The sequence below is a fragment of the Saccoglossus kowalevskii genome, chromosome 12 (assembly GCF_978046115.1).
Source record: "Saccoglossus kowalevskii chromosome 12, keSacKowa6.1, whole genome shotgun sequence".
Classification (NCBI taxonomy): Eukaryota; Metazoa; Hemichordata; class Enteropneusta; family Harrimaniidae; genus Saccoglossus; species Saccoglossus kowalevskii.
The window spans coordinates 33699201-33712775 of NC_140652.1; the positions used below are offsets into that span (position 1 = coordinate 33699201).

Below are 13575 nucleotides of genomic sequence, written 5' to 3' on the forward strand. Positions count from 1 at the left end.
CTTCATATTGCATATTATCATCACACTTTGTTGCACCATATCACATCGCCGCTCGTAACCTTCATATTGCATATTATCATCACACTTTGTTGCACCATATCACATCGCCGCTCATAACCTTCATATTACATATTATCTTCACACTTTGTTGCACCATATCACATCGCCGCTCGTAACCTTCATATTGCATATTATCATCACACTTTGTTGCACCATATCACATCACCGCTCATAACCCTCATATTACATATTATCTTCACACTTTGTTGCACCATATCACATCGCCACTCGTAACCTTCATATTACATATTATCATCACACTTTGTTGCACCATATCATATCGCCGCTCGTAACCTTCATATTGCATATTATCATCACACTTTGTTGCACCATATCACATCGCCGCTCGTAACCTTCATATTACATAATATCATCACACTTTGTTGCACCATATCACATCGCCGCTCGTAACCTTTCATATTGCATATTATCATCACACTTTGTTGCACCATATCACATCGCTGCTCGTAACCTTCATATTGCATATTATCATCACACTTTGTTGCACCACATAGACTAGCATAACCATAGTAACTGTGCATTTTAGTTCATCATCACTTTGGAAAAAGTTTGTAAAATTCTGACTCTAGATGATCACAGAAGTATAGCAGTAAATACACACCCTATTCGCATGATAGAAAGGTAATAAACACACAACCAAAATTTGATTAAAAGAAGTCACAATAGTAATAAAACACCAATGCTATAAATGAGAAACCTTGATGTAATCAATGTTGTGTGTAAATGTGAAAAAAATGACAGGTTGCTGTAAGACAGCTTTATTATGTATGAAATATTGCACAAACAATCCACAAGATCAATCGATAAGTCCACGTTTTCTGACTGCGTCTGAGTGGGGACCAATAATATCAGCTACGAGGAATACATAACACAGTGCTATACACAATGTAGGCTATATCATTAATAAATTTCTGTGGCCAAAACTTTACATACCTTTAAAATCTCATTAAATCCATAGTCATTCTTCATTAATGTTGGTTTCTCTGTATCAAGTATAGCAAGACAAATTAACAGATGGTAGTTTCTGCATGGAAGCCCAGTCCACATTACCTACAGAGACAGAGCCATAACAATATGAAATGATTTACACCATTATGATACAAAATATCAATTCTATTGTTACTTTGGCATCCATGGAAAAAATTCATAGACTTACCTCCCATAACCTCATGATGTCTGAAAATGAAAATTCTCTTTTGAATTTGATCAATAACCAACGGAAACAGAAATACAGATTACTGGAGTCTTTGGAGTCTGAAAAATTAGACAAAAATAGTAAATAAAGGTTAATAGAACTTGTACACACAAATGTTAATATGAAATCTATGTGGTGTTTTACTTTGCATTCAACATTACCACTAGATTTCTGGCATGTTGCCCTCCGTTCATTTTGCACCCCGTTGTGTTAAAATTTAAAAAATTAAATAAATATTATGAAATACTAAAATATTATTTTATTATATTAAGTTTTAATAATTCAGTAATTGAGTGTGATCTGAGAAATTTTTGTGAAACAGAGTATATTCTAGTGTTTGTACAAGTTGCAGAGGTTTCTTACTAGAAATAAAATATCTTAAATTACCATGGATTGGTGATGTTTTTATGTGCTTTGAAAACGGGCCATTTTGAAATGTTCTAATACAGGAAGTCCTTGTATTATATTTTTCACTCCATAAATGTTCATTGCAGTTGGCTATTGACCAACAATTTGATTGCAAATTGGTAAACGACAATGCCATCAATTCAAAGCACTCATCAAGTAGAATTCCCTGCATGCAACATTCAAATTGGTCAAAAAGCATAACAAAATAATTTCCCTCACAAAATATAAGAATGGCTAAATGAGATATTACTAGCATTGTATCTAGGCATTAGTTAGTAGAATACTACATGCCAATGTCTCTAACATTCTTCTCATAAATGAAAATTGGTTTTATGTAATAATGTGTTAAGCAAATAATAAACATATTTTGACATGTTGTAGAATGTTACAGAAATTGCAATGGGAGTAAATGGGTCGACTGACAGTAAAGGGGTTGGCAATGATAGTAAATGGATTGAGTGACAGTAAAAGGATTGTTAATGATAGTAAATGGGTTGACTGACAGTAAAAAGTTGGCAATGATAGTAAATGGGTTAACTGACAGTAAAAGGGTTGGCAATGATAGTAAATGGGTTGACTGACAGTAAAGGGGGTTGGCAATGATAGTAAATGGGTTAACTGACAGTAAAGGGGTTGGCAATGATAGTAAATGGGTTAACTGACAGTAAAGAGGGTTGGCAATGATAGTAAATGGGTTAACTGACAGTAAAAGGGTTGGCAATGATAGTAAATGGGTTGACTGACAGTAAAGGGTTGGCAATGATAGTAAATGGGTTAACTGACAGTAAAAGGATTGGCAATGATAGTAAATGGGTTGACTGACAGTAAAGGGGGTTGGCAATGATAGTAAATGGGTTAACTGACAGTAAAGGGGGTTGGCAATGATAGTAAATGGGTTAACTGACAGTAAAGGGGGTTGGCAATGATAGTAAATGGGTTAACTGACAGTAAAGGGGGTTGGCAATGATAGTAAATGGGTTGACTGACAGTAAATTGGTTGGCAATGATAGTAAATGGGTTAACTGACAGTAAAGGGGGTTGGCAATGATATTAAATGGGTTAACTGACAGTAAAAGGGGTTGGCAATGATAGTAAATGGGTTGACTGACAGTAAAAGGGGTTGGCAATGATAGTAAATGTGTTGACTGACAGTAAAGTGGTTGGCAATGATAGTAAATGGGTTGACTGACAGTAAAAGGGGTTGGCAATGATAGTAAATGGGTTGACTGACAGTAAAGGGGTTGGCAATGATAGTAAATGGGTTGACTGACAGTAAAAGGGGTTGGCAATGATAGTAAATGGGTTGACTGACAGTAAAAGGGGTTGGCAATGATAGTAAATGGGTTAACTGACAGTAAAGGGTTGGCAATGATAGTAAATGGGTTAACTGACAGTAAAAGGGGTTGGCAATGATAGTAAATGTGTTGACTGACAGTAAAGTGGTTGGCAATGATAGTAAATAGGTTGACTGACAGTAAAAGGGGTTGGCAATGATAGTAAATGGGTTGACTGACAGTAAAGGGGGTTGGCAATGATAGTAAATGGGTTGACTGACAGTAAAAGGGGTTGGCAATGATAGTAAATGGGTTGACTGACAGTAAAAGGGGTTGGCAATGATAGTAAATGTGTTGACTGACAGTAAAGTGGTTGGCAATGATAGTAAATGGGTTGACTGACAGTAAAGGGGGTTGGCAATGATAGTAAATGTGTTGACTGACAGTAAAGTGGTTGGCAATGATAGTAAATGGGTTGACTGACAGTAAAAGGGGTTGGCAATGATAGTAAATGGATTGAGTGACAGTAAAAGGATTGTTAATGATAGTAAATGGGTTGACTGACAGTAAAAGGGGTTGGCAATGATAGTAAATAGGCTGAATAAGGCAGCAAAGTGATTTGTTATACATAGGTCCTCACCTAAATAAGTATAAAGTTCAGGATCTAAGAAATGTAGCAATGTGTTCAGATTTATCAATTGCTTTTTCATTCCTTCTTGGTCCATATCAAAATTATTTCTCTGAAATCAAAAAAATAAACATTACAAGTAATTGCATTACACACCTTTACTGATGTAATAACAAATGGGAAAACTGCTTTAGTTAATGTGACAGCTGAGTGTCGCAAGATTAATTACATTATTAACCTTTTCACCACCAGAATTTCTTGCCCAAATTTTTCTGCACTTTTTTCTTATATTCTTTAATATTGTTTGCTTAAAATCATAATCCTGTTTTTCAACAAGAAATTATTATTAATACAATTACCCCAACCCACAGAATTATTCTACTATCACCTGTTTAGAACTACACTAATAATAGGCAAGGTTATATAGAATAAAGTAAGTAGCTTTCCAAGACAACATGTACGAGTACACACATTTCTATGAGTGATGTATTCCCAATAAATCAGACTTATTTAATATTATTATTATTTATTATTATTTTATTTCCATTTCTCCAAAGAAATATACCCCACTAACCTGGGGGAACAGGTTACAATGCGAAAGTTACAGGCGTGACTTTAATCGCCTCAATAAAATAAAGTATTATATATATACACATACACACACATATACAACTCATCTATTTGGAGAACTCACACTAACAAATTATATCTAATCTGAAAAGCTGTGTATACAAATCTTGCAATACTTTGGATGATTTCATGGTTATTCTGAGAAAAAATATATGTAAGTTTATGGATAGGCGAAAGGAACTCGAATTGTGATTCAATGCGGTTAATTTGATCAAAAAGCGGTTTTCGAATATGGTTATATGCTGGACATACTACCAGAAAATAAGTTTCATCTTCAACAGCATCTATACATATTTGGCAGGTTCTATTTTCCATATATATTATAATATATCTGTCCATAATATTATAATTCATGTCAGAAAGTTTAAATATCGTATATATTCAACTTACCACACCGTCTGTTTCCATGAAACCAACAAAACACCAGAATGCATCTACTTCATCTTCAATTACAACCAGTATTGGTGATAACAGGTCACTCATACCTTGTACATAACCTAATAAAAATAAGAATTTATAGTCCTAGACTACTTTTTAATTACACTGTCTAATAAAAATAAGAAGTTATAGTCCTAGACTACTTTTTAATTACACTGTCTAATAAAAATAAGAAGTTATAGTCCTAGTCTACTTTTTAAATACACTGTCTAATAAAAATAAGAAGTCATAGTCCTAGACTACTTTTTAATTACACTGTCAAGTTAAAACATTGGCGTTCTGATAAATCTGTTAGTACTAACTTTGAACAAAATAGATCTAGGCTCTTCCAAGAAATGATGTTAGATGGATGAATGAACACACACACGACTAGAGACAAAAACATTAGGTCCCTGTGTCTGACTATGCACATGTATGAGAGGGACTAATGATATGAAAGTGAGTCAGCAGCTGTTCTTTTGTTGCACATGTTGGCCAATGTTTGTCCATGTGTTGCTTGAGTTGGCTGGCCAGTGTCTGCCCTTGGTCAGTATCTGCCCTTGGTCAGTGTCTGTCCGTTTGTGGCACAAGTTGGCCAATGTCTGTCCATGTGTTGCTTGAGTTGGCCAGTGTCTGCCCTTGGTCAGTACAATGTATCTGCCCTTGGTCAGTGTCTGTCCTTTTGCTGCACATGTTGGCCAATGTCTGTCCATGTGTTGCACGAGTTGGTCAGTGTCAAATCTTAATCAAGTTGAACTGTATTTATCCAACTATGCAAGGATTGTGTAATGAGAACAGGGCAAATGACTAATATGATGTATATTATTCTAAGGAGAGTAAGTAAAAATAATAACATTCCTGAGTAAGCAGATAATCACAGGCTATGATGCATACCTACTTGATGCTAACTATTCCTGTTTCTGATTGTGATATTTTGCATGAAATAAAATAAATTTTACTATTGGAAAAGAATTCTGTGTGAGTTCGCCAATGAATTACATTTTCATTTCCATCAGATTTTTGTCAGGAAAAAAATTATTCCACATATTAATGGTGAGAAAACAATTGGTAGAGGAAAGTGTAGTCTGTTACTGAACTCTCACCACAGAATTGGTGAGAATAATATTCTCATCATAATAGTGAAAATATATGTCTAATGTATGCTGAATTTATAATATACACTGTACATGTACCCACTGACAAAATGCATAGAATATGATTGTCACTAGTGCAGTAGTAGGGGTACATTCATTGATTGTGTTCTCACCAATACAAATTAATACATTCATGTCAACACTGTTTAACATGAATTCCTTCCTCATAGTCAAATTTGAGGCATACAAAGTGATTATTTAACTCTTTGAGTGTCAAATTTAACTTCATTTCACGATTTGTATAGCGCTTAAAGCGTTAAATATTTGTATAGCGAAACTTACCCAAGTCAAAATTATATTGGCAGTATGTCATTAAAATATCGTATAACATTGAAATATTGGGATTGTTTTGTCCTTCAAAACATGGATGAGTTCTGTCAGTACGACTGACATCTTTATCTGAAATAAATAATAAAGTATTAAAACTTATTGCCTGAAAATAAAGGAAGTTCATTGGCATTTATTTTTATATAAATTGGCAAAGATCAGGGGGTGGAGTGAGAAAAACATTGGTGTTTATGGCTAATGGTAACAAAGGAAACTAATAGAAGGTAAGTCAATAACATGAACATCATATAAAAGAAAATCCCAACAAGTGCTGACATGTTTTTAAATGTACTTACTTACTGAACATTCTCTTTCTCTGTAAATTGAGATATGCAGTGTTTGAGATGAATGTACTTACCAACTAAACATTCCCTGTCTCTGTAAATTGAGTTATGCTGTGCTTGAGCTTCTGTGATGGATTTCCATTGTAATTTCATACTAAAATATTCATTTCTATAAATAAATAAAAAATAAATATCTGATCATGACATATTTTCAGTGGTGGTGGTCACAATAAAGTTCCTTTAATTGAGTTTTAGGATCATTTGATTTACAAATTGTTGGAAGTATTTCCCTATGAAAGTTGAGGAACATCGCATGTGAGTGGTGTACAATTAGATAATAACAATATTTCAAACTTTCAAACAAATACATCATTGGACGTGCATGTTTATTTGTAACACTATTGTTGAGCTAATACTCATTTATCAAATACAAAAAACATTTCTTTTTTAATAGAGTGCTAATACGAGTAGGCGTCCTCTAATAATAAAGACAAACATGGCAACCCTCAGTGCAAAGTTTGACCAGACCCCACACAAAGAAGTTTTCTAAATCTCTTCTATCACATGTATCATGCTCTTTCGGTGTAATAACACCCGTGTGATATTTTTGGTATTACACACTTTGAAAGTGACGTCACACTTTAAGTCTGTGATGTAATTGGCCAATACAGCTAATTTCACCTTTGACCTAATCAGCAAAGTTAGTACTGAATTATGCAACACTTATGATGAGGCAGATTTTAATGACAAATTATGTAGAAATTATTACATATTATATTAGATTTTTAGATTCTATATAATCTCTGATTTTATCGCTGTTAAATAAACAAAATATTAAAGATATTAATCACAGTCTCAATTCTCCCAACCCGAAAATAGTTCGGGCATGATAATGTTTCGTCTGCTGTCAATCGTACAAATTTGCATCTCAAAGTAAACAAACCTTCAGCTGATCGAACGTTCGAAATCATGATACATACATGTATGGGCGACTTATCAATACTTTTGATATAGACGTGACAGAATTTATGAATGATGAGCAAGAAAGACCAAGTGAAGGTACGTTTACGTTTTTTCTTTCGTCAGAACTGATAAACTGAGATCATGATCACTCGGCGTATTGTATGATCGCATAATGCATTGGGTAAAAATACATCACAATACTGCGAGTACTAATTAAAATGATTTCACAACATGAATTTATTTTTATATTTATAATAACAAATTGTAACATTTCTTTTCGTCACAGAAAATGCTTCCTTGGGTGAAGCGACAGCACAGACCACTGACAGCGACGGCGTCGAGGCCGGGCCTTCACGACCATGTAGATTTGTGCCAGTCACCGATGACGATGTCAGAAGAACAATCGAAACTCAACAAAACAAAAACACAGCCAAGAAAACTCTATATGATAAGAGATTACTGGGCCAATTTTTGAAGACACCAGAAATAAACAAAGCTAGAGAAATCCATGAAATCCCTTCAAATGAACTGGAAACAATTCTATGCAAATTCTTTATCAGTGTCCGTAAACGTAACTTCCTTATGATCTATGCTTTCTAGCTTTGAACGTCACCTAAAACGACACAAATACATGTATTCACTGACCAGTAGTATTGAGTTTAATGAGGTGCGGGAAACAATAAAAGCAAAACAGAAGAAATTAAAGAAAGATGGTAAGGGCAACCTACCGCGAACAGCTGAGGCGGCTACAGATGAGGAAATCGAAATTCTGTGGGAATCGGGACAGTTTGGGTCCCACAGTCCTGAAGCCATAATAAATACCATGTGGTTTTATAACACAGTATATTTTGGTCTGAGGGGTAATACCGAGCACCGTAACATGTGTTGGGGAGATGTGAGCCTATGTACTGATAGTAGCGGTCGTGAATATCCTGAGTTCTCTGAACGGCAAACTAAAACTCGGACTGGAGAAAATCCAAGGGATACCAGAAAAGTGAAGCCAAAGATGTGGGACGTCCCTGCGAATCCCAGAAGATGTCCAGTTGCTATTTTCAAAAAATACCTCAGTCTACGACCAGCTGGTTACACAAATAGTGACGACCCATACTACATCGCCACGCATTCTCGCGGACTGCCCAGACCGGGTGAGCAGTGGTTCTGTCACCAGCCTATCGGGATTAATAAAATAGGTTCCCTAATGAAAAATATGGCAACTGCAGCAAATTTACCCCCAAACAAACGCCTCACAAATCATAGTGCCAGAAAGCATCTCATCCAGAAACAAGTCATTGAAAATGACACAGTCCCCGTTAAATTAAGTTCTCTTTGTGCTCGTCACATTAAAGCGGAGGGGTTGTCGCGAGCGTGTCCTTGACCTTGAGTTCCAAGTGACGTATACAACAGATTGTTTATTTACATCAAAACACGTGTTCCGTGTAGTAGTAATATGGCCAAAAATAAAAACAGCCGTTATTCGGCCATCTTTGATCTGATTATGAAACACACTGATATGTATGATGTATTTGCCAAATACGAATGAAAATGGTACATAAATTGTGGAAATATATAGTAGTAAGTCAAAAAGTCAGATGGCTGTCAATCGGCCATCCTTGACCAGATTTTGAAACAAATTGTCATGGACATGCATCCTAACATGTATAAAGTACATGTATGTGCCAAATTTGAATGAAAACTGACAGGGCACATCCAAGATACTGCATAAAAAAAAACAAGATGCCTGCCAGTCAACCATATTTGATCCAATTGCGAAATAAATCGTCATGGACATGTATCCTAACATGTATAATCTATGTACCAAGTTTGAATGACAACTGACAAAGCATGTCCAAAATACAACATTTTCAAAAAACAAGATGGCTGCCAGTTGGCCATTTTAAATTGAATCGCTTAACCACTGCATGTGCATATGTCCTACATAAGGTACTAGGCACATGCAAAGAATGAACGGAATCGGTCCACAGGATTCTGAAATATGACTATGGACAGACTGACGCACGGACAGACAGACGGACGCATGGACGTACGGACGGACGGACACACGGACGGATAGACTCAGGAACTCATGGACGGTCGGGGACATATATCCTAACATGTATGATCTATGTACTAAATTTGAGTGAAAACTGACAAAGCATGTCTAAAATACAACATTTTCAAAAACAAGATGGCTGCCAGTCTGCCATCTTTGATCCAATTGTGAAATAAATCAGCATGGACATGTATCCTAATATGTATAATCTATGTACCAAGTTTGAATGAAAACAGACAAAGCATGTCCAAAATAAAGCATTTTCAAAAAACAAGATGGCTGCCAGTTGGCCATTTTGAATCGAATCGCTAAACCACTGCATGTGCATATGTCCCACATAAAGTACTAGACACATGCAAAGAATGAACGGAATCGGTCCAAGGGATTCTGAGATATGACTCCGGACGGACGCACGGACACACAGACGCACGGACGGAGACCAAATTATAAGTCCCCGTTTTCGAACTTCGTTCGAACGGGGACTAATTAAGTGACCAAAATATACCACCGGTCATTGTAACATTCAGTCCGTGAATGCCTACAGCACTATATCAGAAAACCAACACAGAGAAATTTCTGGCATTTTGAATAATCAAGTAGCCACCCCTAACTATAGCACATCAAACCCGTGCCAAACATCAATACCTTCTGTTATGCAACCTCAACCACAACGTAACATCGCGTCCCAGTTGACATCAACCAATATCAGCCATAATGCCTCGACCTTGAGTTCACAATCCACACCGATATTTGGAGGCCCCATTTCTGGAGTATTTAATGTACACATACATTACAACATTACCAACAATGATAGCTCAACAATTCCACCGAAAAGACGTCAGATATATGTGTTTGATTCCTCTCAGTCATCAGATGAGAACTAAATAATAACTTTCAATCGACGCAGCGTTGACTTCCATGTTTGATCTCGTGGACCATGTCAATGACGTCATGGAGTGACGGGGAAACCCCCGATAAACACTTGTAGTTCTTACAACTTTTTGATTATTTAATAGTTTTTACTGCTTTCATTTTTCGCTTCAAGTGTTTAAGTTAAAAATAATGTAATTTGTTTATTTGTATTCTAACTAGTTTGGTGTTTGGACTTTTATTAAAGTTCTTTTTGATCGCTTTTGTCTCTTCAATGACTCTTCACTTTTACTTGTTCGACCGAATCAATGCGCCCAGTGTTTGCGTTGTCGATTTCGGCTGCCGACGACAGTGGAAACATTTGGCTTTGAATTACAACAAAAAAGAATACATGTGATAAATAAGATCTCAAATTCGTGACCGAGTAATATCGGATTTATTAAACTCGTGTAGTAATTTTCATATGTTCCTCGCCTTGAGATCCTCTATCTACATGTATTATAAAGTATTTTTCATTTAGGCATTCCCAAGATATATTCTTGAGAAGAAAAGATGTTTAATAATAAAGTTATTAAAAGGTTGATACTCTCGCTGTAATGTTTTAGTGCATACTTTGTGGTATCTTCATAATAACCTCATAATGTACCCGTAGTAACACTGGTAAATCTTTTCCAATTGACATACAAAAAAATGTTCTTTAGGATTCATTGACTGATAGACATAGTTTCAAAATTTACTAATCATTATGCAAATTAGGTTAATTATATGCATGGATTTTTACCCAAAACTAATCAAATCTGCGCATTAGCCCAAAGCATCTATACACCAAGTTTCATTAAAAACCACCATACGGTTCTTGAGATATCAGTGGAACGGACAGACACACATACATACACACATAGGGTAACTACAAAGACACCCATTGTGTGCTTCGCACACGGGAGTCAAAAACTTACTCTTTCACTTTTCTAAGGTCCTGCCTTTCTTTCTTCGTTGAACTCCAGTCATAATAATTCAACAAAAACTTCCAAACATCTTTTCTGATGGAATGATACAGACCCTGCAAATATAATAGGAATAAGACAAAACTAAATAAATCAATCATTATGTAGATTCCAGTAAGAAATAATGTCAAATAAAGTAATAATAATTAAAGGGCAAATCTAGATAACTTTGATTATGATATATGCAAGTGTGTTATCCACTGATTGCTATCAATATAGGAGTGAACATCAAATATGGAACATATGGTCGTATTAAAATTTTATTTATTAAAATATATTAAAAAAAGTATTAAAATTTTGATATAATACACTCCTTAAACGACACAGTCAAGATATTAAACATTTTTCATGCATACTTAAAAGAATAGTTACATTGTAAATAATCAAAATATTCTTTATTAAGACATCAACATACTTGCATAAATTACAGGGAAAGTACATGTTTTCATTGAGAAACATTTTAAAAACTCCTATTTTCACACCTATATAACATGAGAAATCATTTGCATGTATGATAACGGGCATTACTATGGTGTTCCAAATGAAAATATCAATCATGCGATTGGTGTTATTTAATATTTTCATTCTGTGTCCAGCTTGACTTAATATTGTCACGAAAACAGAACAGCTGGGTAGTGTAAATAAATGTAATTCATTTAAAATATTTGCAAAATGTATTTTTAGTACAAAACCATATTAAAATATTGTTTTATTAACCACTAGACATTTATATCAACATGAAATAAAAACAGTATTTTTTTACCAATAATGTTAGAAATATTGGCAAAATAACAATTTGAGAATAGAGGGTATTGTCACAAATGAAACCAATCTGACCTGAGGTCCATCAAAAGTGTCTGCATATAAAATATTCATAGCAATTTTGCCAAAAATGACATAAATCCTTAACAATCGATTGTTTATATTCGCAAAATATTATATTGACAAAAAATTATTCAAATTTTGACATACAAATGTAAAAATGTTAATAAAAGTTGTATTTTTATTGTTTAAATCTAGTCTAAGTGTAATTTCTTTCATGAAGCAAGAAATGTCATGCTATTCAATTTCAATATGTGTATATATTGTCGATGGCTATGTCACAAGTGTGTTATATCAATCACAACTTTTATGGCCAGCTTATCTGAATTCAAATCTTATTCAAGTTTTAACATTTTATATTAAGCTGCTGCATGTATGACAATCAGCCTTTTACCAAAAATTAAAAATATATTCACTAAAACGAGAGAACTAAAATTATCGTCATGTAAATCAATAAATCTGAGAGATTAATCCACAACTCCTACATGTACTAATCAAGTATAACAAAATAAACCAATGTGACTGAGATCTACCTAAAGTTTCTACATATAAAATACTATAAAGCAATTTAAAAAGCCATTTTTAATAAGACGTTGAAAATATAACTTTTTACTAGAAATGACAAAAATATTCATCAAAATTAGAGAAATAAAGAATTTAAAATGCCTATATCATAGTAATCAGATGTGCAGTTTTCAAAGACAAATTGAAAATATCATTTTATACCAAAAATTACAAAAATATTCATTAAAATTAGATATTTGAAGATATCGTTATAAAAGGAACAAATCTGAGAAAGGGCCACCTATTAAGGTAACTATAATATCATAAATATCAAAACAATCTCACTTTTTTACACACAAAAATTCATCCAAATTCGAAAATTTAAGGTATCAACACGAAATGAAGAAATCAGAGAGAGGTTCCCCTCAAGGAATGAAGAAATCAGAGAGAGGTTCCCCTCAAGGAATGAAGAAATCAGAGAGAGGTTCCCCTCAAGGAATGAAGAAATCAGAGAGAGGTTCCCCTCAAGGAATGATAAAGCTACTGGGATACTTGACCAAGGTGTTTGGAAGCCGCTAATAATAGCACACATTGTACTTGGATGTCATATTAGTGTTCTGCTAGAACGCATGTATGATTCATAACTCACGTTTAAGAAAAAGCATACATGTACTAGTATAATAAATTGCAGCAGCAGTAAACACCATCTTTGTGTGTGCATGTGATATACAAATGTGTCCTCCTAACAGATAACAGAAACTGAACAGTGTCAATTTGTTTCAAATACATACCCCATGATATATTTTCTCTATTAGTAAATCTTTTCTCATTACCCGGCCATCACTATCAAGATGAGTCTGCCACTCTTCAGGAATTACTGGATCTTGTCTTTTAACATCATGTCGAGGACCAAGTTCACTCTGATAGCAAAGAATAATACAACATGCTTGAATCACATCAAGAC

At 34.6% G+C, this 13575-nt stretch overlaps 1 protein-coding gene across 3 annotated transcripts in view; it reads right to left on the reverse strand.

The window, feature by feature from the left end:
- LOC144357561 (TBC1 domain family member 15-like) overlaps positions 1 to 13575 on the reverse strand; it is a 68152-nt gene that overhangs the window by 34785 nt on the left and 19792 nt on the right. For 2 of the 3 annotated variants that reach the window (XM_085506594.1, XM_085506592.1), the window contains 8 exons: positions 13403 to 13531; positions 11238 to 11341; positions 6473 to 6567; positions 6070 to 6186; positions 4607 to 4713; positions 3599 to 3698; positions 1238 to 1335; positions 1015 to 1131 (listed from right to left, as the gene is read on the reverse strand). In XM_085506594.1, coding sequence (XP_085362720.1) covers positions 1015 to 1131; positions 1238 to 1335; positions 3599 to 3698; positions 4607 to 4713; positions 6070 to 6186; positions 6473 to 6567; positions 11238 to 11341; positions 13403 to 13531 — 867 coding nt within the window. The remainder of the gene's footprint in view (positions 1 to 1014; positions 1132 to 1237; positions 1336 to 3598; positions 3699 to 4606; positions 4714 to 6069; positions 6187 to 6472; positions 6568 to 11237; positions 11342 to 13402; positions 13532 to 13575) is intronic. The other variant, XM_085506593.1, reaches the window with a different exon arrangement.